Source organism: Leucopleurus acutus (assembly GCF_964270905.1).
Source record: "Leucopleurus acutus genome assembly, chromosome: 12".
NCBI classification, from domain to species: domain Eukaryota; kingdom Metazoa; phylum Chordata; class Mammalia; order Artiodactyla; family Delphinidae; genus Leucopleurus; species Leucopleurus acutus.
The window spans coordinates 51,899,743-51,926,726 of record NC_139154.1 but is presented as its reverse complement, the minus strand read 5'-3'; the positions used below and the strand labels follow the sequence as shown (position 1 = coordinate 51,926,726).

At 46.7% G+C, this 26,984-nt stretch overlaps 1 protein-coding gene across 2 annotated transcripts in view; it reads left to right on the top strand.

The window, feature by feature from the left end:
- Nucleotides 1–394: 394 nt before the first annotated feature.
- Nucleotides 395–26,984, top strand: part of GALNT14 (polypeptide N-acetylgalactosaminyltransferase 14) — a gene marked incomplete at its 5' end in the record, with an annotated part of 224,201 nt that continues 197,611 nt past the window's right edge. For both annotated transcript variants that reach the window (XM_082852068.1, XM_082852067.1), the window contains one exon: nucleotides 395–523. In XM_082852068.1, coding sequence (XP_082708194.1) covers nucleotides 395–523 — 129 coding nt within the window. The remainder of the gene's footprint in view (nucleotides 524–26,984) is intronic.

The following is a 26,984-nucleotide window of genomic DNA, read 5'->3' as shown; positions in this document are numbered from 1 at the left end:
GTTCCTCCCGGGGTGCCGGGCACAGCCTCGGATTCCTCCCTCCCCACAGCTCGAGTCAGTTTCCCTCGCGGCGGCTGCCGAGGCGGCGGCAACGGCGGCGGCGCGGGAAGCATCTCTGCGGCCACCGCGCTTCTCCGGCTGGAGCGGGCGTCCAGCTTGGCTGCCCCTCGGCCCTTCCCTGCCGCGCCTCGGGGCACCGTGTGGCCACCACCCCTGCTCTCTTCTCTCCCAAGCGGGCGGGGCGCCTGGTAGGATCCCACCGGCCCTCCACCCGGATCCCGGGGCTAGTGCTCCCGGGAGCAGGGCGCTCTGAGGACTCCTGCCCCGCCGACCCTGACCGCCAGGGGGTGCCCCACGGGCGCAGCGCCGCCGAGAGGAGAAGGCAAGAGGGACCATGCGGCGTCTGACTCGCCGCCTGGTGCTGCCGATCTTCGGGGTTCTCTGGATCACCGTGCTGCTGTTCTTCTGGGTAACCAAGAAGAAGTTGGAGGTGCCGGCGGGACCTGAAGTGCAGACCCCCAAGGTACCGGTTTGGCGGCGCGCCGGGCGCGGGGCAGTGGTTGGCAGGAGGGCGCGCAGCTCGCGCGCCGGGTTTGCGGGCTCCCGGGAAGCCAGGGCTGGGGTCTGGGTGCTGCGAGCAGGTAACCGGGCGCCGGATGCGGCTACAGCGTGATGTTTCTGGATTTCAAAAAGCTCAGGGGCATCCCCGGCCCCGCGCCGTGTGTAAGTGGGAGTGGGAGTGGGTGTGGATGGTGGGCGCGCTGGCGGGCAGAGGGGGGCTCTCAACTTGGGCAGCGCGCCGGGGTCCCTGGGCGGCGGGGGCACTACGGTCGAGCAGCCCAGGGGGTGGCCGTCCGTGGACGCCGCGAGAGACTCGCCGGTGGTGGGGTCGAGTGGCAGGGCCGGCAGGTGCTGGCGCCCGCGAGAAATCGGGCGGCCGCGCTGATCTCCTTCCTTGCCTCAGCTGCCAGGCCCGACCGGGGGAGGCCGGAGACCGAGGGTGCGCCGCGCGCGCTTGTGCGGCGCGGGAGAGCGCCCTGCAGCCTCCCGGGCGGTTGCTTCCTTTCGCCACCCCTGCTTTGTAATTTTCCTCGATCCCTCCAGCTGCATTGGAAGTTGAATTGAATGTGCCCTGAACATCACTAAAGAGCCTGTAAAAACAGACGCCTTGGTATTGGTGGGGAGTTGGGGAAATGAGAATCCAAGTGGCTTTTCCAACTCCTGCCCAGTCGGCTCATATGAGCGGAGCCGCAAGGCTCCGTCTTACCTTTATTCAGAGCCCCTATTCCTCGGTCTCCTCTTCCACAGACCTGGCTGTAGGACACAGAAGAAGGAGGCCTCAGGGGGTTTCCTGACCAGCCAGGAAACGTGTATGAACTGGGTCCAGAGAGGTCCTCCAGCGACCGCGAAAAAGCCCTTGGAGAAGATTTACGGTCCCAAGCTGGAGACAGAAAATAATGGGGGAAGGGGGAGAGAGGGGAGGCTCCCAGTAAGTACAGTGCAGAGCACCTACTAGGTGCAAGGTACATAGTGGGTGCTTCTTTATAAGTAGTTGTATGAGTTGGGTAGGATTCTCCTAATTCCGTAGATTAGGAAACCGGTTCAGTCTTTAAGTACCTTGCCTTAGGACACTACTGGTTTGAACTCAGACCTCCGATATTCAGGATCTTTCCACTATATCAAGTTGCCTTTGAGATTGCCTTTTAACTAAGTCTCTGGTCACTTATGTTTTGGAATCTTGCCAGTGCTCTGTTGAATTCCACAATCATTTATTGATGATCTGCCATGTGCCAGGCAGTGTGCTAGGTACAGTGGGTACAGAGATGCAGAACTTGTTCTCTGCAGTAGGGGGATCTGCCCAGGAATAGACCAGGACCATACAGTGTGCTGAGGGCTACAATGCCTCAGTGCACTGGGCGTCATGGGAGCCTGGGGACTTCCTGGAGGAGGAAGAGGACATAAGGGAACTGAGTTGAGAAGGATGAACAGTAGGTTTGCCAGTAGGTAGGGAGGGCCTTCCAGGTAGAGGTTAATTGCACCAAACAGGCTGAGAGGAATTACACAGCACACTGGGTGAGTTTGGTGTCAAAGCATGTGGCCAATGGCAGGGATGAGGTTGGGAAGATGTGTAACGGTCCTGTTGGGTAGGACCTTGTGGGTACCAGGGAACCTTGGAGGTGTACTAAGCAGGGGAGTGATGAGGTCAGACTGATGATTTCAAACAGCCTTCATCCCACTGCATCAATTTTCTCACTCACCTCAGACCTAAAGAGGTCTGAGGTGGGTGAGATCTGGAGAGCTCGTAGATCTGGAGAGCTTTTCGTCTTTTTCCCTGGGTGATTCTTCTCCTTGTGAGGTTAATGATGCCCGTGGGGGCATGAACTCTCTCTGTTTTGCGTTGAACCTCATTACCTTAAGCTTGCTTATTCTAGTCTACACCACGGAGCTGGGACAAGAGATCTGTTTCCTTCTTTGTGCACTTTTTCCGTCTTCTTTTCCGGCCTCTTCTCATCCTGGCGAGCGCTGAGCACACATTGATCGAATGCAGCCACAGGCCAGGCTCTGTGCTAGGTTTGGGGGCGGCTGTGATGAGTACACTGTGCCCCTGCCGTTTGGTGGGGGCGGCTCTCACAAGTTCCTGGTTGAGGCAGGATTGCAAACAAAGGAGTAGCGGCATGGTGCGGGGGCAGTGGTCTGATGTCAGAAGTCCGGACACAGTGCTGCGCGGTCACTTGCTCTTTGTCTTAGTATCTTCCTTTTCCCTCATTTTCTGTATCCTTTATAACCATGAATTCTCTAGACTTTAAAAATTTTGATAATTCTTATTATTGGTCACCCTTTTTTGTTAGTAGATTTCTTCTTCCTGTTTTTCACCTGTATTATGCCTTTTTGTGTCTACATATATGTGTTGTGTGTATTCATATATGTGTGGGTGTATTTTGTGTCTGGTGGATGAGCAGCCCTCTGTATCTTAGTGTATATGTACCTGAGGGGCGGGATGGAGAGACAAAGAGAGGTCCTTCTTAGCACTAGAACAGTTGTATTCACATGACTGATCTACTCAGGAAATTTGCATGTCAGGTCCCAAGGAGTGCGGTGGGTTTCCAAACCTGATTCCATGTCAGAACCACCTGGAGAGCTCGTTTAATTTACATGTTTTTGTGTTTATTGCAGAGATTATTATTCTGTGGATTTGGTAGAAGGTCGTAGAATCAATATTTTTACAAGGGCTCCATGTGAGTCTGAGGCAGCCTATGGATGGGAGCTAGATGAAGAATACCAAGTCTCTTGGGTTTTTTTGTAGTTCGGTGGGCCCCATGTAAATATGGCCGAATGATTTCATTCCTCTTGAGTTCCTCGTGGACCAAGCCTGTGTGAGCACGTGCATTCATGTGAAATAACAATAGCTAGCATTTGTATCGTGCTTTACAAATTCACAAACTCCATTTCACATATATTAGCTCATTTAAGCTTCACAATGACCACAAACAATAAGGCAGATCGTACTTTTATGCAGATGAGATTGAGTAATGAGGTTAAACAATTGGCCCAAGACAACAAGACTATTATTAAGTGGCAGCATCAGGACAACAATGGAATGGGATTATTCCGGCAACTGCTCACGCAAGTGCTCCTTCCATGCCATCAAGTCACATGGATGCCTGGGTCTGCGCTAGTGGGTGATGGGGTGAGGTTAGGGATGTTAATAGCTGCACGATGCCCACCTACTTTCCAAGCACTTCCATGGCTCATCCCTAGGTGCTGGCCTTTGGAGAGCTCCAGGGAGGTTGGTGTAATTTGTGGGGAAACCGTTTCAGAGGGAATCCTGCTCTGCCCTTGGGGGAGGTCATATGGGGCAGAGGAGACTCCTCTGGCTGGATAGAGTGCACCCTGGTGGGGCGGGTCTGATGGAAGGTTGTGGCATCATTGCGGGGTTGCCTCAAATGGTTGCAGCACCGTTGGTTGAGGAATCATTTGCCAGGGCGGAGATTCTTTCCTCAACAGTAGGAATTATCCAGGGACATTTGTCTATTGTAGGGAAACAGTTTTGGTTTTTGAGTGAGTTCAGTATCCTAGGTTTTCCTAGACGATGCTGCTGCACAGTCATGGGGAGAGCTCTTGCCTTGGACATGTCTGAAACCAGGGGTCCTCTGCCTAAGGCTCTTCCCAGTGTGGTGGAGGGGGTCAGTGTATTTTCTAAAGCAAGAGCACTGGGCTCCCTTCCCCTAAAAATATTTAGAGAAGTTGAAATGGTGGAGGGATTGGTCTAGAGAGGGCTATGGCGAGGGCTTCGGGGCTGGGGACTTGCCAACTTGTAGATTCCATGCAGCCCATTGCCTTCACGGGGGGCTAGACCCTTATTCCCCTTTCCTCAGTGTTAGGGAACATCCTCCTTCACCCGGCATGGGATCTCCAAAGTGGGCCTGATAATAAAATAGAACCTATGCTCCGTCACAATCCAAGTGATATGGAGAAGCCAAGCTGCACTCCAGGTTTAAGAAAATCAGTTGGATTTTTTCCCTTAGTTTCAAGAAGGGCTGTTTCTATTAATAGCTCAAATAAAGATTTAAGTTTGACTTTTCAACATTGATTTGATTTTTTATGGGGTTTCCCACCCCCAAATTCAGCAAAGCTCTAATTCCTAATTGAAAATCCTGTAACAAGCTTGACGCCTTAATTTAAACAGTATTTTAGCAATAAATCCTGTACCACTAAAAAAAAGGACCTGAAAAATGCTTCCATTTTTTCTCTCCCCTATCATTTGTTTGCTTCTTGGAGAATTATACAATAACTGGCAGAATTAAAAAAAAAAAAACCCACCAAATTTGTCTCTCATTTCCAAGAAACTAAATTTAGTCCAGGGGCTTAGGGCTTAGGAAAAGCAGAAGAATTTGAAGGCCTGAGGGTGCTTTTGGAGGAAGGTATTGGAAATGTAAAGGCTTTGAATAAAGTGCCTCAGGCCCATGTAAATGTATTTGCGCTGTACTAGAAATATAGCAAAAACTATTAGAAGAGAGCCTGTTTTCTGTAATATTTGTATATTGCAAATGCCTTATGTATATGACACTGTTATTGTATTCCCCATTTATTAGGTAATTTCTCCCACTCAAAAAAATTCATCGATTTTAGAGAGAGGCCCTAATAATCTGCTGACGCTCAGTGGGTGTATGTTAGACCGTCCAGGGAATTTTAACTCTGGCATGACCAGAAATAGCTCATTATCTGATGAACATTCATCCTTCATGAACATTCATTTCTGTGTATGCTGGTGCCTGCGCTGGACGCTGTGCTGTTTTCCCATCTAAGGCAGTTCCTGGAGAAGGTGGCGGGGATGGTGTTGCCTTGTGGGCCAGATGTGGCTGCTGTGAGGAGCTGGGAAATACGAGGCTAGAAGGTTGGAGCCTCAGGTGTTCAAGAAATAGCATGCTTTTGCTTTCTAGATACCAACAAGCTTAGAAAAACAAACCAACCCCAAAACCCTGAGCTCCCCTGTGCTTCCTCTCTTGCCCTGTTCAGTCCCATCAGGCTGAGAGGAATTTCTCCTCCTTGGGTCATTTTTGGCCTGCCCTGGGTTGCACCCTTGTCCCTGCTTGCTTTCCCAGCTGGCATTCTCCCCCAGGCCCTGTCCCAGGGACCCACAGATCTATTCGAAGGGAACCTCTTTGAGTCAGTCTGGGGAGCGCTGTCTCTCTCTCTCTCTCTCTCTCTCTCTCTCTAAACCCTTGTTCCCCTAAGTGGCCTGGTACTTTTGGAAGCAAAGACCAGGCGTCCCTGTCTCAAAATTTTCTAGAGGCACAGAATGATATCTGCTCAAATCAGGGAAGACAAAGGGGCAAAACCAGAAAAGAAAGAGAAATTAATGTCCCTGTCACAAGCTTCCCCAGCCTGTCTAGAGACTACCCTTTTCCAAGGTTGCTCATCTGTTTGTATCATTTAAAAGTGTTAATTTCCAGTCATCAGAGGTCATTTATTAACTGAACAGGGACAGAATGAGGCTGCCGTTGGCTGATACCCAAGGCCTGGGAGTTTTACAGGGACTGGTTCACATGCCATCTCGCCTGCTGCCTTTGCCTGCATCCTTTCCCACACCTCTCCCATCCCAAATTTCCCGAACAGTCTTATGCATTATCAGGCACCCAGGAGCACATTTTGAAGTTGAAGAAATGTGTTTCTGTGCCCTTGTTTAATTTCTGACGTTTACAGTTTTGTCACTCTTCCAGAGCATTTCAAAGTCCCCGATGCATTATTTTGGAAAAGAATCTGAATTAGAAAGTAGGGAAAAATCCCCAGCTCCTCTCTCTGGGAGCGTCTGTGAACCCTGTCATGACTTTTGCACATTCTACCCGAGACCAGCATTTATGGACCCACCATCTGTTTGGGGAAGGGAGTCTGACATGCAGTGCCCTCTACAGCCGGCTGCTGCCTCTTCCACTTGCCCGCAGTGACCCTGAGCTGGGTGGTCAGCCTTCCTCCTTGTCTGGACCTCAGAGACTCAGACTGTTCACCAGGGTTGAAAGATGGAGAGCCCAGCCCTCTCCTGGCAGCTCCCATGATGTCATAATCAAGTGTGGTTTCACCTTCTGGTTTTTCTTAAATACGTGGCAACCCGGGTGTCTCTTTCTGCCATTGGCAGTGCTGGGGATAACTCAGATAGTCTCTTCCGGGCTCAGTCTCCTCAACTGTGAAATGGGAGCAGCACGCTACAGCACTGCCTGTCTCCCACTTGCCCTGCCTTGCCAGCAGTCTGAGTCATTTTGGGTTAATTGTGAATAATTCTGAAGTGAGACCTCGTGGCTTTAAATAATTATACCACAGATTCTCTGTGTCTATTACTTATCTTTTAATTATTTTACCAGAAATGTTAGATTAACCAAAAGATAAGTCAGTTTCCGAGTTCTCAGATGTTGAACTGATTAAGAAAGAACCCCTTTGGGATACTGAAGAATGCGCATGCACACACGTGTACACTGGCACCCTGGGGAATTCTGCAGAAGCTCCTGAAATTTGCTGGCTCGGGTGTTTTGGTATTTCAGAATAAATGGCCTGAGATGACCTTCTGGGGCAGCAGTCTTTGCATTTGGCATCACAGGACCTAATGAACACTAGGAAGCTAATGGGGAGAGCGAGGAAGAGATCTATCTCTGTGGCGGGAGGAATGTATGTGCCACTCAGGGAGTCCTCTTTCCTCCTGTTTTTCTTTCCATCGCTTCCCTCCTCCCTTCATCATTCTTCCTCCTCCTCTTACTCACATCTCCTGGAAAGCCAGGGGGCCCCAGAGCAGAGAGGCACAGGGCACTTGGTCAGGAGCCCCGGGAAGAAGTCTGGAGGTGCAGGAACCCAGTACTTCCCTGCAAGCACTGACCAAGGTCAGGAGCAGCCTGTCTCGCTGCTGCTCTGGACACAAAGGCCGTTCTTTCCGAAGGAGGGAAGTAGCCGCTCTGGGCCATCCTGAGCCATTCTGCTCAGATGCTCTTATATCAGCATGAGCCCTCATGGCAGAAATTAAGGAGCTGTCAGACCACTATCTCCCGGACAATGCCAATTTCAAGTACAAAGTCTCTTCTGTGTACCATTTCCTGGAGACAAGATTAGGCATTTGAAAAAAATAATTAAATTCTCCTCATGTCACTTGTCTTCTTAACTGTGAGAACTACAGAGATCTTTCAAGGAAATACAGGGCGAGCAGCACACGCACATGTTCCTGCCACTGGGTCTGAGTGCCCAGACGAAGAGAATCTCCACCAGCTGCCTCTTTTCTAATGATCCCGTTGTTTAAACCCAATTTGCATCTCATTCCCAGCCAGAGAAGCGTGGGTAACATCTACAGAGCAGGTAGGACTGCCCCGTCTTGACAAGCTGTCTCCCAAGAGGCCATCGGACCCTTTCCTCTGTCCTCACTATAGCTTGGAAATAAGGATTTTTTCCCCCTAATGGTCCAGGCTGGGGATTTATGTAGCCCCTGTTGTTCCTCTGAGAACACTCTAATCGTTAATTCCCCACCCACCCCCCAGCCACAGAGAGACTGAGCCAATCAATATTTATGTTCCCATCACTCACAGCTGCAACGCACAGGCATAATGGACGCCCAAATCCTTGATGGTCATGGAGAAATTAGCGGGCGCCCATGTTTCGGGCTCATCGTTTTCTAGGATCTTGGGGAGATCGGACCATGTCGTCCATGGATTATCTGTTTCAGGCTCGTTTTCCAGGATCTTGGGGAGATCAGACCACGTGGTCCATGGATTAATTAAGCCACCCAGCTAATGGGCTGTTAATAGATGGGCAGTTGATAGCTACCAGCTGAGTGCTGAATCGACCTATGTCCTTATTATGGTGGGCTGGTGGTCTTTACTTGCAGAGGCACTGGCTCAAAGACCTGACTAATTAAAGGTGAATCAGGAACTGGAAGATAAGAGGTAGCTTCCTCCCTCCACCTCTTTGTGCCATGTTTTACAGTTTACAAAGCGTTATTATTCGCAAGTGCCTCGTTTGATCCTTCCTGCAACCCCTTGAGGTGGGTGTTATTATTATCCTCGTTTTCTGAAGTATGATGAAGCTGAGATTATAAGAGGGAGGAGACGGGCAAGCTCGCCCAGCCGTAAGTGGCCTTGAACTCACTCCTCTGACTGTAAAGCATATACTTTTTGTATCATGGCCGCACTCAACGTCTGGCTAGCTTCCTTTTCCAGGGGAAATGAAATCTATTTTATATATGTATGTGTTATGTGTATATTTTCATATGGACGAAAAGCTTGTGCTCTTGCTGAGAAATGACTCCGTACCTCTGATAAAACACCAGTGTTGCTTTTCTGCATGTAAAAGGGAACGGAGGGTTTGATTAAGGGAATTGTAGAGCCGGTCTCCAGAGGGCCAACAGGACTTTGGGTTTTCTCCCGGGACAGGCCAAGTTTAACTCACTCGCAGGCCCAGCAGAAACATTCCACAGGACACTGTTTTCTACTGTGGGAAGGTGCCGGCCTGGAATGGCAGACTCATGGTCCCGGGAGAAGTGGAGGGAGAGAGGCTTTCCCACCCCTGAGTCCTCTAGTCGGCATTGTCTCTGTCCTTGATTCTCCCTGGCTGGAGGGTTTTTACAGCAGCAAATGAGACTCTGCTGTCATTCAAGAGGCTGCTTAACTCAGAAGTCAACAGGGTTGTGCAATTAAGACAGAAACCGTTGATATGAATCCCTTTCGTGATGAATGTGGTTCTTAAACAATCAGAAGCAATTCCCCTCTAAGAGGAAAAACGTCATTTGAAAGAACCTAAGACGTACATCCTGTTTGACGTGCGAGGCAGGTGTATGGGGGAATGACTCCAAAGAAGTGTCTTTGGAAGGTACCCAGCATCACCTGAGAGCCTCCTGGCTTGAAGACAGAGGTTGCCCTGCCTGTGTCGTGCCCTTGAAGGCCCAGGGTTCAGCCTCTCGGTGGCTGCTTCGGAGGTTGGGTGTGGGTAACGTAGTTGCTGCCCGTGTATATGCTTAAACTTACGACAGCATAAAAGCAGGAGGTTGCTAATGTCTTCCTGGTATTTTGTCTGCAATTCGGGTAAGCTACCCGGAGGGCTCATGGTGGTGCTTTTGTGATGTGGCCTGAGTGACACAGTCTCTATTGTGGGCTCCTGTGCAGAAGCATGACTTCACCACTCTTGTCCATTTCTGCAGAGCGTGGGAACGTCAAAGGGGACTATATTTTTAAAGAGTGTGCATGGAGTAAGAATGAAAAGAAATGTAAACCTAGAGAACGCTGATATTTTAGCTCTCCACTCAAAAGTCCCGATGGTTTCTAATCATTTGTTTAATTCTGGATCAGGTAAACACCCTGTAATTCTCCCTGCCTCTCTTAACACTGAGATTATGGCTTCTGCTCCAGGTTTTAGCTTTTCTCTTAAAACTGAGTGTATATTTTGGAAAACGTCTTGGCAGTGTCTACTAAAGCTGAACACATGTATATACCTATGACCCTGCCATTTCACTCCTAGTGATAAATCCCAAAGAAATGCATTTCGTATTTTGACGAATGCCTCGCACTCAAATTGAAGTCGGCAGACTTTTTCTGTAAAAGGTCACGTACTCAGAATTTTTGTTTTTTTAGGTCATATGGTTTCTGTTGTAACCAACTCTGCTGTTGGGGAGTGAAGGACAATATGTAAGTGAAATTGAGCATGGCCGTGTTCCAATAAAACTTTATTTATGGACCCTGAAATTTGAATTTTGTATAGTTTTCACATCTTGTGAAATATTATTCCTCTTTTAGCATGATTTTCAAAGATTTATAAATGCAAAATCCATTCTTACTTTGCCAGGGTATCCTTAGACAGGTGGCAGGCCAGATTTGGCCCTCAGGCTGTGGAATTCCACTTACGTAAGGTACAAGAACAGAGCAAATTAATCTATGGTGTTTGAAGTCAATTTCACGGTGACCCTTGGTTGGCATCAGTGACTAGAAGGAAGCAGGGGGGCATTTGGGGCATTGGTACTGTGTCAGTTTCTTGATCCTGGGTGCTTGTAACTGGGGTGTGTTCATTGTGGGAATTCATCGAATGCCTGCTTTTTTGTGTTTGTATATGCCTCCTCTATAAGACGTTCAAAAAGAAAAAGAATGAACTGAGTGGGTGGCTTCTGACTTCAGGTGTTAGCACCTCTTTGGGGTCAGCCCATAGAAGTTTTCATTCTTTTTACAGCCACTGGCTTCTGTTTCTGAATAAGAGTCTTTGGAGAAAGGTCTTGATAGGTCTTTCCAATTTCCCAACTCTTACTCCCTTTTACATACAGGGAGACGTTTAATAACTAGTGTAGTACAGGTACCAGCCACCCAAAGTACAATACCTGTGGAGAGTTAACCCTCTAGTTGCTGAATCATAGGAAGTTGGTTGGAGGAGGGGAATCCCAGAGGAGAGCCAGGCAGCCGGAAGGCCTTCAGGGCAGTGGGAACTGCCAATAGGAATTCGGCTCCCTAAGTGATTCCGGGCTGAAATCTACCTATGTTTATAGTTAAGAGGTGGAGGCTTAGTTACAGTGAGTGGAATTATATGGCTACAAGATAGTGGCTTGTAGCAAACCACCTTCTATTCTTTTTTTTTTTTTTTTTTTCTTTGCACCCAGGACAAAAAGCAGAGAACTAATGACCCGAGCCCTTATGAGTGCCAGGTGTTTCCTGTGTCAGACATCTGTCCTTCCTAACAGCCCTGTACAATAGTAGCTTTATTTTTCAGATGAGGAACATCAAGGCTTAGGGAAGTTAAGTGACTTTCCCAAGGTCATATCGCTCATCAGCAGAGGAACTGGATTCCAATCCAGATCTGTCTGGCTCCAGAGCCCACCTTCTTCCCACGTCACCACGCTCACGCCAGGTTTCTCCTCCCTTCACAGTCACACTGAATCTGGTCTCCTGAAAGCGATGATTGAATAGAGTTTCCCCTTAGTAACCTGCCTTTATAGCCCGCTTTGGTTCTGCTTCCTGGAATTACACACATCTTACTGAGACCAGAAGCGGTTGAATGAAACAGTTTTATATCAGAAGCTATCGCTTCCAGGACAAGTCATTTTAAAGCAATAGTCAAGGAGAAAACTTTACAAAACTTTCAAAGAGAAATAGATTGTGCTTTCAGCACTGTTTGATATCCCTTGTGAACATGACAGATGACTGGGGATGTTTCTGATCCCAGGGTTAAACTTTGAAAAAGGAAATCTCCAAGCTGTCACACTCTTGACCATGTCAAGGTGCTTTCGACATGCCTCAAGACTGATGAAAGGGGGCGTGGTAAGGAGTTAATCAACAGATGCTGAAAATGCAAAGGCCATAGTGAATGGTAACCCCCCTCCATATCACCCCTCAGACAGGAATAGTCCTGTATCCGACATAATAGCACCAATTATTTGGTTGTTTGTGCTGAGGAGTTGAAAGCTATCATGTGCCGGGAAAATACTCAGCATGGAGCAGTAATTATGGATCAGCTGATAATAAAAGATGCACTGGATTGACTGCTAATTAGATTATTAGCACCAAAAACAAATACCTGCTATTAACCATAAATAAGCCACATTTGGGGACTTCCCTGGTGGCTCAGTGGTTAAGAATCCGCCTGTGAATGCAGGCGACACGGGTTCGAGCCCTACTCCGGGAAGATCCCACATGGCGCGGAGCAGCTGAGCCCATGCACCACAACTACCGAGCCTGCACTCTAGAGCCCGTGTGCCACAACTACTGAAACCCTCGCGCCTAGAGCCCGTGCTCCACAGCAAGAGAAGCCACTGCAACGAGAAGCCCGCGCACCGCAAAGAAGAGTAGCCCCTGCTCACCACAGCTAGAGAAAGCCGGCACGACACAACACAGCCAAAAATAAATAAATAAATATTAAAAAGAATAAGCCACATTTATGATATTTTCTACTTTTAAATACACATTTCTTTTTATAATGTGCAATTTCCTTTCTTCCCTTTCTGTGCCAAGACTTCTAATTCTCTCCAGTCATATTAAGCATAGCTGTTTTCTGAGCTGTAACCAAGTTGTTTTCTTGTTTCCTTCTGGTCTCAAAAAGAGTTGAGAGCTCTGACATGTACTGAGTGTCACGTGTCAAGGCCCTACGTGAGATGTGCTAGTTCTTTTCAGGGAAGAAGTCGGGGTTATTCCAGAGCAGAGTCCCGGTCTTTCCCACGGGCACGGAGTCTTTATAAGGGGTAAGGGATTGTAGAATTTTCTCTGTGAACTATATGCTGGAGTTAATTGCCAAAGAAATGACCCAGTTGCTTTTTTTGTGGCACTTTGAGCTTTGGTCCTCGCTTTCCTGATTTGAGAAGGATGGGATGGGCGTTCGGGTGCTTTGGGTGTGTGCTCTCCACCCCACCCCAGCAAGCAGGCCATCTTCCTACAAGTGGGTCGACTGTGTATCCCCAGTAGAATGAGATTCCAGCTGTCTTCTGCCCAGGGTGGCTGTGAGTTCTGTGGGTAGGACCGTCTGAAAGAACCCTCGGGAGCTCCCTGGGTTGTCTGCGAGGAAAAGCAGCAGTAGGAGTCAGGAGGCGGCTCTGGCAATGTGCTCATAAGTGGTGCAAGTGACTGTCAGGTGTCCTGCAGGAAGTGCTAGCAATGGAGCTTTTCGTGGCCACCATCACAGGCTAGGGGGCTTCCATGGGGAGAGGGGTGTGTGGCTGCCTTTCAGGAGAAATGCTAGGTGTTCTCTCTGTGTTAAGTTATTCATTCTTTACAAGGCCTACCACAAGGTAGGCAGGCTGAGATTTACCTGGTACTTCCCAGTACAGTCATACTGGGTGTTTAAGGCTGTCACCTTTCTGATTAAACAGTGTCTGAGCCATACGGGTTGTTAAATGTTCTCTTATGAACATTATCTTTGGGTGATGTATTGATTACCCTTATTTTACCAGTGAAGAACTTGAGGTTCATAAACATCCAGTGAAACTTGCCCAAGTCAACAGAGCTAGTAAGCGGCGGAGCTAAGACAGGTCTGGGTGATGCCGAGGTGCCAGTGGGGCAGTCGGCAACTGAGAAAGACAGTGAGCTCCTTGAAGGAGTTTCTCCCTTTGAGCGCCCATCCAGCATGGGGAGACAGGCTTATCGAACAGGTGGAGACAGAGTGGGCCAGTTGCCCTGCACCAGGCCACTGGGTCAGGCTCATCCGTTCATTCAGCAAACCTACGTGGGCATTGCTGGGTGCGAAGCGCTGTGCAGGATGCAGGAGACGGCCGAGGCTGGTTCTGCCCTTCTTGCCCAGGGCGAATTCTTAGGGAGTAGTGGAGTGTGGCGCAGTGGCCCCCGGCTGGCGCCTGGCGACTTCTGTCTCTAGAACTCTGTCTCCCTCTTGGACTTTCAGGTGTGTTGTTTATTCCTGGAAAGATAGAACTGTGTCGCTGGGATGGCTGTTAAATGGTGAAATGGGCTGCAAAATGGCTAGAAGTCTTTTTTGTCCTTTAAGTCAAAAGGGGATGTGAGGCCAAGGGGATGGAGAGAAACTTCACATGCGTTCATGGGATAAATGTTTGAGACTATTGCTTTCAGATATTCTAGGTGCTGTTCTGCAAGGTTGATTTCTTCCCCTGATCATGTCACTCTTCTGTTAGCTCAAAAAACTGGGCTTGAAGTTTAATCTCCTCCTTAAAGCTCTTCCACTAAAACAGGAACCTGTTATTCCACAGGGCCTCTTATTAGAAGAAGAAGGATTTAGGACGGCCTTTTAAAGGCTGTTCAGTGAGTTTTGAGGAAGTACATTTGCCAGCATCCACTTGTCCCCAAAGTATCTGCTGTTTGAAAAGCACAGCACTAGCGGAAGGATCACGGGAAAGGAAAACCAACTTCAGGATAGAAAAGTAGGCTGAGCACCCCACTTTACTTAGTTGATGCCTATCGTGGCTTTTATACTGTGTTGGACACTCTAGACCAGGATCGGCCCATGGGCCAAATTCAGAACCCCAAATTCAGTCCTCCTCTGCTTATCCTGTGAGCTAAGAATGGTTTTTAAAAATATTTTTAATGGTTGGAAACAAAACGAGGAAGAAAAATATTTTGTGACATGTGAAAATTATCTGAAATTCAAATTTCAGTGTCCATAAATAAATAAATTTCAGTGTCCATAAATAAAGTTTTATGGGAACCATCACACTCGGTATGTATTGTCTGTGGCTGCTTTCACACTGCCGTGGGTGGCAGAGTTGAATAGCTGTGATGGAGACTAGGTGGCCCGCAAAGCTGACATTTTTACTGTCTTTATAGGAGAAGTTTGCTAACCCTGGCCTTAGACCTTTGCTCCTCAAAGTGTGGTTCTTGGGCCAGGGGTGGAAGTTCGCTAGTCATGTGGATTCTCAGGCCACTCCACAGCTACTGATTCAAAATCTGCATCTTAATAAGACCCCCAGGTGGTTCTTGTGCAATTAACATTTGAGAAGCGCTGCATCAGATAGCAACTAACTCTTGCTCACGAAAAGCCAGTATGAATCATACTTCATGAACTGGGGTCTAGAGTTGGTGCCACATTTCCCTATGTATTGAATTCAGTTTGGTTCAGAGCTCCCATTCCCCTGGGCTGGAGTGGGGAATTCCTCTCCTACTCACAGCTTCACAAGGATCCTCATTGCCTGGTGATGTGGGAAGAGCCTAGAACCTTGTGAGCATCATGGTCATGTCTGTAACATCATTGACTAAGCTCTCATCCTTCTGTTGCTCTCGGGCTAGTGGGTTCCTTGTGATGCTGGGAGCCCAGAGCCCAGGGCCCAGCCTCCCTAGGGGCACCACACAGCCATGCCTCTGGGACCCTGCTGCCCCCTGGGGCACCCACCACTTTCAGGACTGGTTACCTTCATTGTCTTTCCAAGCTGGAGGAATTCCTTTTTTCCATCACCTTCTGGGCTACTTATTCTTTCAACACAGCTTTTATGTACCACTTACCTGGGAGTGAGGGAGTTTCCTGTCCAGGTTGTATGCTGAGGTTAGGGGCTGGGACAAGGCTGGGGTGGGAGTGAGTGGGTGGAATGAAAACAAATACAAATGAACATCCCGGTACATTATCCTACCATGCCTGTAGTGTGTTAGGGTGCAGTCTGGGGACATGAGCAGTGCCATGTACTAGCAAATCTAGGATATCTTCCTGTAGAACAGGAAGTAAATTCTGTAGGAATTTAGAGAAAGGGCAATTTTGTGGTTGGCAGGGGTGGGGAAGGTCTTCCTGAGGCGGTGGTACTCGGCACGAATGACCAGAGGTCCATGCAGACCAGGAGCAGCCCAGACAGTGGAAGAGTTTGAAAATAAAGCCATTTGCTTATGTTTGTTTTCAGAATCGAATGTGTCTGAAAGTAAATGGATCTCTTCAGTTGGGAATATTATGGTCTACTCACTGTGGACTTTGTTCAGGAAATATTTTTGGTTTAAGGATTTTAACTGCTCACAGTTCGCTAATTGTTCTTAAAGGGGAAATTCAGGGAAACTTCAGTGTGGCATTCCCTTTCTCTTACTCCCTGGCCTAAATGAGAGTTGCTGTTTATGTTCTCTGTTTCTCACCAAGGCTGGTTCTGGCTTTTCTTGACCACCTATTTTCATCTTTAGTTCATGTAGCTGCTCTTAGAGAAATGCCCCGTGGTGAAGTCATCTTTTCTACCTACATCCTCTTCAATGAGGTCTTGGCAGGGCTGTGACCAGCAGTCATGTAGAATAGTCATGTCTTCTGAGTCCAGAAGACCTGAGTCTGTATGCATTCGTTCAAGGAATGAAGGAGTGAAGATATCCTGCCTGGTGTTACCAGGAGGGTGGATGGGGATCAGGGCCTGGGAGATTTCTTTCTTCTTATATATGCCAGGTAGACCAAAGGCTGATGGCTGGCTGGCGTTCCCTGAGATGTGCGACTGATCCACCATGCCTCTCTCCAAATTATCTTCTTGGGAAGCTAGACTAGGAAAGTACCTGACCCAGTGGGCATGGAAATATATTCATGATGTACGAAGTTAAAAATAACTTGTGGGGCTTCCCTGGTGGCGCAGTGGTTGAGAGTCCGCCTGCCGATGCAGGGGACGCGGGTTCGTGCCCCGGTCCGGGAAGATCCCACATGCCGCGGAGCGGCTAGGCCCGTGAGCCATGGCCCCTGAGCCTGCGTGTCCGGAGCCTGTGCTCCGCAATGGGAGAGGCCACAACAGTGAGAGGCCCGCGTACCGCAAAAAAAAAAAAAAAAATTAGTTAATGAATGTTCTGTCTTATTAAAAAGATCTTCCTAACTACTAGGTTGTATATAGAACATCCTAAATTTCCTCTTCTATATGAATTTCAAAAAACTTTTAAATCTTAAGTTCATCTGGATTTTATTTTTATTTCTAGTCTGAGGTAGAGATTTAACTCCATTTTCTTCCAAATGGATAGTTATTTGTGTCAATATCATTAATTAAACAAGCCATCATTCCCTCCACTAACTGAAATACCACCTTTGTCATATATTTATTTCCCCTAAACAATGGGTTTTAGTTCTGGGAACTCCACTCTGCTCTTTTGATCTGTTTATCTCTTACTATATCAATATCATACTTTTTACCAGAATTTTCTTATTAAACCTAGGGGTTACTTGTTAATTAGTCCATTAGATTTTCCAGGTATAAAATCATATCATTATCAAAATGAGTTAAATTTCTCTCTCCTTTCTGAAGATTATTGATTGATTATTTCATTATCTGGTTTTGTCACCTTCATGAGAACATTCAAAATGAAATAACATGGCAATACAAGACTCTTTTCTTGCTTTTGATGCAAATGGCTGTAGTATTTCACTATTTACTAGTTCACATTTATGAAATATTCTTTACCATATTGTAGTGGTTTCCTTTCCTGTTTTGCTTCAAGTTTTTATTAGAAATAATTTTGTATTTTTAATTAATTTTGATTGAGTCATATAATGTTTCTGTTTGACTGATGCAGTGAAATATTTTGACTTCCTTATTTTGAACCATCCTTGCTTTCCTGGGATAAACCCTCTAGAGTTATAGTTTATTTTTATTTTTACTACTGGATTTTGTTTGTTGGCATTTGTTTGGAATTTTAACAGCTATATTCATGAATTAGCTTAATTTATAGATTTTTTTTTTTTTGGTACTCTATCAAGGTTTAGATTTAAGAATATACTGCTTCCATAAAATGAATTAGGGAGATTTGTGTTTCTTTTTAATGTAAAATAGTTAAAATAATAGTTTAAATAACTTTGACATATCTGTCCTTTAATGGGCACATAAAAACTCAGCTCTGAAACTATACTGATTTCTTCGATGGTAGCCCTTGACTCCCTTGAACACCTATTTTTAATTTTCAGTCCAGCCTGAAAATGGTCATTTTTGAATAGGAATATTCAGCCTATCATAATTAGTGAAATAATTGATATATTGAATATTTACTATTTATTTTTCTTTCCCCTTTTTATTATTGTCACTAGTTTGGCCAGTCATTATTTCAACTTCTGTTTCCTTTTTAAATGCAGATATCTTACTATACCGTCAACACTGACAGTTACCTTTCTTTTCAGGACATTCAAATAGATATTTGTATAAAAACAAGATATGGATGAGTTTTCCCCACAAAGATGTTTTATTCACTTATTTTCAGTCTAATACACTGAGCCTTTTAGGAGTACTTTTACTTCCTTACTCTTTCTTACACTGAAATCTGCCAGACCTTTAGAAGGCTTTTACTCCCAACCTCCACCCCCACTAATTTCTAGGTTTTGCTAAGATAATTTAACACTTCTAGAGCTAAATGGCAAGTTTTGCTTTGCAGAGTGCCACTTCTTTTTCAAGTATTCTTCTTTGTCCCTTTTGTTACATGTTTCCAGCACTTTATACTATCTATTTAGATTCAGCTGTGCAAATTGCATGGTTCATCACTCACCACTGTTTTCATCTCATTCATCCTGAGATTTCTGTTTGAATTCATTCATTTTTTGACCTGAGTATTTTCCTTAGAGGGGGTATGTGGGTTATATTTTCTATGAACCCTTGCATATCCACAAATATTCTACAAATCAGACAGGTGGATAACCGCTGGCTTCGATGACTGGCGGTCTGTGGCTGGTTTCCTGCTGTCTTCTAGACTCCCGTTTTGCAGATGGCAGGGAAACTTGATAGCTAACTGCTTTTCATTTGTAAGTCACTTGTTCTTTCTGTCTGGCAGCCTGTGAGATTTCCTCCTTATCTCTGGAACTTAGGAACGTGCTTTGGGGTATGTCCTTTCCCATGACTCCTGCAAGAAGCTCAGTTCCATCTGCAGACTTCAAGGGAAGCCCTATACTTTCATTTGTTTAATTCTTGTCTGTTCTTTATTTGTTCATTTTTGTCCTCCTGGGATTACTCTTACGCACAAATTAGGTCTTCCGAATAGATCTGTTATCCAAATATCTTTTTTGCCCCGATTGCTATTTCTTTGTATTTTTGCTCTTCTTGTGATATCTTTTTTCCATTTGTTCTTCTGAGCCACTGATTCAGGTTGGTACAGTGACCGTCCATTTACTCAGCTCATCTGATGAGCTTTTTAGTTTGAAAATCATGATTTTTAGTTCCAGAAAGTCGTCTTTGTTTGGTGTTGTAGTTGAGCATCATTAAGTACTGTTATTGTGTTGCTTGTGTTGTCCTTTGCCTCCTCCAGCAGCTCCCACTTCTAAGTGATTTGCTCCTTCATCTCTCTGCCTCCTGGTCCCCTCTATGGGGAATGTTTGTCTACCGGATGAGCCTCAGGACCAGCTGCCTTCAGGTAAGAGCAGCGGAGAGTGGTGACGGTATTACAGTCTTTGCTCCTGTACTTTGGTGTGGTTCCACCTGGCAGGTAGTCAGTTCCCTGAGACACAAGAAGGAACCCCTGAGCTACCCTGGCTTCAGGCTAGAGGGGACTCGGCAGGCCTGTTCAGCTTCCAGTCCTTCCTGTGGGCTACAGAGCAGGAAGTCCTCTCTGAACACTCTCGCCAGCTGAGCTGCATTCCTCCCGGGGTCCATCCCACTCTGGGCCAGGCTGCCCACAGGATTTGGGAGCTCTGAGCTTGCCTCTCTGCTGCTCCTCTCCAGGCTCTCTTTCAGCCCTGCATCAGCTTTCTCCACCCAGCTCTGCAAGACCTGAGGTCTCTCTCATCACAGACTCCAGACCACACCCGTGTGCTGGCCTCAGCGGCTGCCAGGCTCACAACAGCAACCTGCAGTTAGTTAGATTGACATTGAGTGAAACAACACCAACTGTCAGCAGGGGCACGTTCAAGACCGTTGTCCAAAATTCCTTCATCAACTCCTGAATTTTCAGAAACTTCTCAGCAGATTCTGTTTGAAATTTAGTTTTCTTTGTAAAGCAATTCAGTTCTAGGAGGAAGATGAGAAGATAGAGTCTTTGCATCGACTTTTGTATCTTGTCACCTTCTAGGAGAGGGGGTTTTGCTTTAGTGTTGAAAGAATTTCTTTGCATTGAGAAGTGTTACTGTGATTTTATAGTAGCTGCATATAATAATACCGCTGTGTTAGCCTAATTTATCTAGACCAAAATTACTTCCTTATGGGATCATTTAGGGGCTGGTAGGTTTAGTCCATCACAAAGTAAGAGCTCCAGAAGCATATGGAGATGGGGTTCTCTAACCAGAGGAAAGAAGACTTGGTATAGCCTGAGGATCAAAGGGGAGAATTTGGGGGTGGCAGGAAGGAGAAGGTTTGAAGTAGAATTAGGGACAGACTCAGTGGTGTTGTGGACCATGAGAGTGACACGGGATCTTGTTCCACAGAGTGGACAGGTGGACAGGTGGTCCACAGGTGGACCCTGGGTTGCTGGGAAATTCATTGCCAAGATGTTATCAGATGTCCTTTCAAGTGCAGAGAACTGGAATATGACCTAGGTCGTGAATGTTGGCCATTTTGCGTTGAAGACTGTGGCCTGTCCCAAAAACTAGCTCATGAAGAATTCAAGAGATCCTCGTGTTTTTCAGAATTTATTAAATACCGGTTTCTTACAAAACATTGTGCCTGGTGCCGTCCCACACATCTCGTTTACTCTCCATCCAATGTTCTGTGTTAGGCAGCCTCTTCCCCAGTTTACATAAAGAGCAGGAATGAGAAGCTAAGTGACTTGTTCAAGGTCACAGGTCAATAAATGCCCACCGGGCTTCTCTGGTGGCGCAGTGGTTGAGAGTCCGCCTGCCGATGCAGGGGACACGGGTTCGTGCCCCGGTCCGGGAGGATCCCACATGCCGTGGAGCGGCTGGGCCCGTGAGCCATGGCTGCTGAGCCTGCGTGTCCGGAGCCTGTGCTCCGCAATGGGAGAGGCCACAACAGTGAGAGGCCCGCGTAACGCAAAAAAAAAAAAGAAAAAAAAAAAAGAAAAAAACGCCCACCGTGATTTATTAGCTGAGTCGGAGGCCTGACTCCCATGTGATAGTGTGGCTGAAATGCATAGGTTTTTGCCCAGAATTTGCTCAAACAGTGATCAGAGTAAGAAAGCAACCTCGGTACGTTTGCTCCCCTGCACCCTGGAGCCGGTTCGCCGGGAGGAATGTTTCAAGGACCTTCTGCTGAATGGGCAGAATGTGACCACTGGCCGTCTCCAAGGACAGCCTTTTACAGAATTGGACTGAAATAGGAGCTCAGGTCCTCTGAGGAATAAGGAGGGATACAAAGAAGAAAAGAGAAGAAGCAAATACACAGAGCTACAGAGAGAAGGCGCCCAGCCCTGTCGGTGGAGGCAACAGCCGTGTGAGAGGCTGTGCTCTTGGTACCGGTGCTTCTGGCGGCCTGTTTAAAAAATAAACGGTAAATAAGGCATGAGAGAGAAGCAAAATAGATACAAAGGAGGAGAGGGTCGAGCTGAAGCTCATCTTGCATAGACAAGTGAAGAAAGCCAGATAAGGCCCTTTGAAAAAAAGTCTTAAGCAAACATCTATTTACCTGCATCATCTCACCTCATTTTAAAAGGGAACAAAAACTCTTAGGGTGCAGCTCAGGAGTCTCCAGAGGGGTGGGATTTGCGTAGTCCTTGATAGTTTGTTATAGTTTATTGTTGGTTTGATGGGTTGTGGTTTGAAGTCCTGGGTGAAAGCCACACAGGGGGTGGACAGGAACGCTGTCCCAGTCAAACCAGCCTGGGAACCAGCAGAGAGGGGCTTTCCTGTCGTCGATTTAGTGAACAGATTAAATTCTACACGTGTTTAGGATGAATATCTGTTGTGCGTCCAGGGATGAACTCAGCCTTGTGGGAATAAAAGTGTAAGCCCAGGTCGTTTTGCCCCGGAGACATGTGAAGCCTTTCAGGGTAGCTGCCCTGGGAGGCCTCCATCCTGGTGTCCTTGGGGCTTGCGCCTGCAGAATCCCGGGCAGCTCAGCGATGGCATTTCCCCGTCTGCAGCCTGGATGGTTCCCTGGGGCTTCGGAGCGGAAGCAGGGGGACAGCATATACTTTCTGCCTCAGCCCAGCTTGCACCTTTGAGGCTCTGGGGTGCTCACTGGTTTCAGTTCTCTGGCTCTGCTGGGAGACTCTAGGGAGAGGGTCGGCTTGTCTAGCTCTGTCTTACAAATGGGCTACACACATGAGGGAGGACTAAAGTCCTTGACCCCAAGTCATCCAGGGCTTTGGAGTTACAGTCCAAGTTCCCTTAATCCACATGAGTCAGGCTGAGTCATATCTTTGAAAATCTGACTTGCAGATTTTTTTCCCTCATGAATCTAGTGCCTATGTGAGAGTTGATATAAGTCTTGCAGAGTCAGTTTTTCCCATTCAGAGAAAAAGACCAGTCAGCTTGACATCAATCCCTCCCAATTTTTGAACAGGTGGTTTTCTGAGCACTTAAGAAAAAAATGTGGTGGTCGCCAGGGCTAACATGGCTTCCCCTCAGGACAAAGCACGTCTTCTTTCCCATGGTCGTCTACTGGGAGGCCAGGGGAAGGACACAGCAAGCGGTGGCTAACATCTAGCGCATGTGCTGTCACTCCTTCCCCAGCACTCAGGCCAAGGGAGACAGCGCTAACTGTCCCCTCTGCCAGCATATGGCCACAGTTTTCATGGAAGCCGGAACCAGGCTTGGTAGCTCCTGTTCTGCCTTTATTTTGCTCATTAAAGATTGCCTTCTGGGTAAGAAACAGGGTTCTTTCTTTTTTGTGACTTTTTAAATCCTTGGCCTGTTCAATTTCCAAGATGCCTATTGTGTGGACGATGTGTCCTTTGGAGTCACTACAGGTAGGCCACCTTTGACTTGATTAGCCAACAAAGGGAGTGTCTAGAAATGGGGGCCAGGAGGAGGGATCTGTGTGCTTCTTGCATTTACAGAGACTAAAGAGATTGAGGAGGGAAGACAGGGAGAAAGAAGGATTGAGTTGGCTATTCAGACACCTGAGATATTGTTTCAAAGAAAGGCAGTGCAGAAATTAAACCATTTTTTTTCAAAAGAGATGGGGCTCAAAGACAAGGAAAGAATGGATTTGTTTTTAACGATTTCAAGTAGAACTGAGGCTGTTCCTGTGATTGTTGGAAATAAAATTGGTTAGAAAATGATGTCAGCAGAGAGTGGGTACTGTGAACCAGGAAAATAAATGAGCTCTGAAACCACCTTCTATTTTATAAATATTGTTTCTGGAGCTGAGAAAATTGAGACAGATTATTCCTTTTTCTCGCTCCCAAGCTATGGGTGGAAGAAGCCCCGAGTATCCCATTTGGACCTTGTGAGGAGCGTCCCATCTTGTCCTGGCGCGCTAAGTAGCTTTGTCTGCATTTAGACACACTCCATTTCGCTCTCAAGGACCGCTATCGGCAGTAGCCAATTACAAACACACCTCATAACACATTATTGAGACACACTGCAAGCAAATAAGCTGGAGAGATGTTTAATGATTGTATCGCATCGTGTCCATTCCAATCTGTCCGCACTGCCGGAGGACGGAGGGGCCGTGCCTGGGTGCAAGCGTCTCTGTGAATTTGTGCGTCTGTGTATTTCATTTTCACTGTGTCCTAATTGGACATAATTTGAGCCAAACCAGTTTACACTGTCAAGGAGGGAGAAAGGGCATCATTTCACATTCTGACAGGCTCTTTTTAAGCCTGAGATTCCTTGTCTTTGGTTTTCTAAAAGTATCAGCGCTGTTAGCAGCCTGGATTCATCTGAGAACAAGAGATGATGCATTTTCCGACTCCATGGGTGGTTTTCTTCTGTTATCCGTCTCTTGTGGAGAGGCAAAAGTTGGGCATTTTAGAGAAATGTTACTTAGACAGTCACTTCCTCCGCTCTTTCATTTGCGGGTTTGGTTTTGCGGTAAGAGTTTGGTGAGTTTTATTTTCTCTGCCGTTTGCCATTGCTGTTGGTTTTGAAGTAATGACTGCGTTTTGCCACAGTAACAGCAAGCATTCCAGGCCTGGGAGAAGTGGTGGCTGATTCACAAAGTGTGAGGCCTTCTCTTACGGTGTGGGGTTAGGGGTATCAGAGCTGAGAGTGAGGTAACAGCCAGGCTCCGGGGGATAAACCGGAATCCTGACGTGCTGACGCAGGGAGCCTTTGAGTTTATCACACCCACTTGCTCTCCTTACATCTGAGGATGCTGAGACTTGGGAGAAGGTACCCTCTCAAGAGTACTCAGCTGGTTGGTGGTGGAACTTATCTGGAACCTGGCCTCTTGGCGCCTAACCCAAGCTCTTTGCATTCTGCTTGTTCCAAGCTGACTGTGTCGGCCTCCATCAAATGCAGGGCTCCGGGGGGAGTTGGGGGCTGCTGGCAGGATGCTGGGGGCCTGCCGGAACCTCCAGCCATGAAAAGCACCCCAGAGCATGCAGACGATGAACACTTGTATGCTTCTCATTCCTCAAGGAGACTCTTCCCATTCCACAGAGGCTTCTGAAAGAGGGCATATGACTTTAAAGGATTATCTTATCAAAGGGTTGTTTTTATCCTCCTTCTTTTGGAAAAATGGGATGCCCAATGCTCCTACCCATCTTGTCTTGCTTGAGTTTCACTCTTGTAGTTCTGAGCCTTCCTTGAAGGGGTAGCAGCAGGAAGAGAGGACAAACCTTTGTGTATGCCCGGAAATCAGCCGGGAAGGTTCTCAGCCGGATGGAAAACTAGGTCGGGTCTTCTAGAGCCTGTTTGTACAGCTGAGTGGGTGTGTCTGGCCTCCCGACTTGGAAAAATTTACTGTTCACACTTCATTCATAATGTTCCCTAGTCCTTGGCAAGTGAATTGCTTTTGAAGAATTTATGTTCCCATCTGCCACTTCAATTACTAAGGGTGAACATTTGTGACTGATATGGTGACGGCAGAGTCCTGGGTGATTTGACATTGCCCATCTGCAGCCTGAAACCTTGGGGTTCACATGGGGTCATGGGTTTGGTATTTCCCAACTCACACCGCCTGTCTTTGGGAGCCTGTGTTTGCTCACAGCCAGGTGGATGGTGCCAAGTAGTGGCACATTCCTACTGCTACTTTTGCAGCCAGCAAGAGGAATGAGACAGGGCAGCCAGCAAGTTGGTATTTTGAAGAATCTGCTACGTCTGTGGGTGTGAGTGTGGGTGGTGTTGGGGAGGGGGTGAGAGTCTGCAGTCTAGTCTTAAAGAACCAGCTGTTTCCTGGCTGGTGGTCTACAGAAGAGCTGGTGCTAAAGGAGAAGTAGAATGGGAGGTAAAGTGATCAGCACCACGGAAAGCACCCTCCCGAATAGCAGGGAGACTTGCGTTCTGTCTGCGCTTCCCATACTCTGCTTTGATCATCTTCAGAAGGAGCTCGAGAAGGACAGCAGTTCCTTCTGCCCATTCTGCTCTTGGGGAGACTGAGGCTCACGGGGTGACTGGTTGGAGATGTTGTGGTAACCCAGTAGAACAGGCAAACAGAACTTCCAGCGTGCTATGGTTGTTTGTGCAAGACAACCTCTTGCTTTCTGTCCTTGGATATTATACAAAAGCAACAAGGGGAATAATAATAATTTAAAAATGCAAAATGTCATTTTCAGTGGAATTAGAGAATAGATACAATCTGTGGAATCTGAAGTATGTGCAAGGGCTACCTGAGCAGCTGGGCTTGGGAGAGGCCACTGGCAGATGTGAAGAGGTTTAGAAGAGCAGCAGGAGAGCCTCGGGGCAGCAGATGGCAGAGAGTGTGTCCTGGAGGTGCAAGGGCATCCTGAAGATGTATCGCTTCTTTTCAAACACTGGGCAGGGACTGGCATGAGCCAAACAGAAGGAAGGTGCCTCCCGGGCCTGTTTTGCTTTAGAGAAGCAGAGGAGGTGTGTTGATACAAAGTATCCCCCAGAGAGACCTATTTGCAGGAAGTAATTTCTGTTGCAGCAGAAAAACAGTCATCCCTCCCTTCATCCCTTCCTTCCTTCCTGCCTACATTTTTCTTGAGGTCTAACATACATGCAGTAAAGTATATAACTATTTTTTAGCTTGACAAGCTTTTATATATGTTCACACTTGTGTAACCACCACCCAGTTCAAGATCTAGGGCATTTTCAGCACCCAAGAAGTCTCCTTGTGCCTCCTTCCAGTCATTACCCCTCCCACAAAGAGCTTTTTTTTTTTTTTAATAGTGAAATGCTACCCTGGTCCTTCCTTCTATCCCACAGGGACTTCCTGCAAAAAGCTGGTCCAAGAAAATCCACTCGTACAATGATAAGTAATGAAAGAGAAATGAAAAATTGAGGATATTGGTAGAATGGAAGCAAAGATATTACAGTGAAAAAAGGTCAATAGTAGCCACAAAAAGTACCCCAAATAAGGAACATTTCCATGTAAATGTAGGGAGGAGATGAAAATTTCAATCAGGTATTTCACAGCGTATTTAAAGAACCCAATGAAGTAATCATTTCTATGAAGAAAAACTACAAAGCAGAAACAAGAATTCTGGAAAGGATGACAGGATGGCAAGAGGTGGTGAAACGCAAGCTGTCAGAACCCAAGGAGAAAATAAGGAGGGAAAAGGCAAATCTATCTCAGAAATGAAGATAAAGTTGGAAGGCTCTCAAGGGAAAATAGACACTGGAAAATGCAGTGTGGAACATAGACAGTAGAAATGAGTACAGTGAATAAATGCAATTGTAATAAGAGAAGTGTTCATGAAGATGGGAGAGAAAATGATAGATATAGAAGACATGCAGTGGAAATCCAAAGAAAGCATCCTTTTAGTCCCTGAAGGAAAACACAAAACCATTGAATGGAACAAACGTTTAAAATATAAATTAAGAAAGCTTTCATGATATAAAAGAGGAGTTAATATCTAAATGTTGAAAGAACACAAATTTGGGCTTTGGGGAAAATTACCCAGAACAGTTAACACCAGGATATAGCCTTGGAACGTTTTAGGCATTAAGGGAAGGGAATAACTCCCTTCTTTTCTACTTTCTCTCCTCCCTCCTTCCTTCCCTTTCCTCTCCTCCCCTCCCCAGCAGAGTATAGAGTAGGTGTGGAGGTGGCAGGCACAGAAGTTAATTTATTGAGCAAGTAAAGATATATAGAGAGGATAACAGGACCCATGGTTTTCACTGTTTGAGAAGAGATTTATAAACAT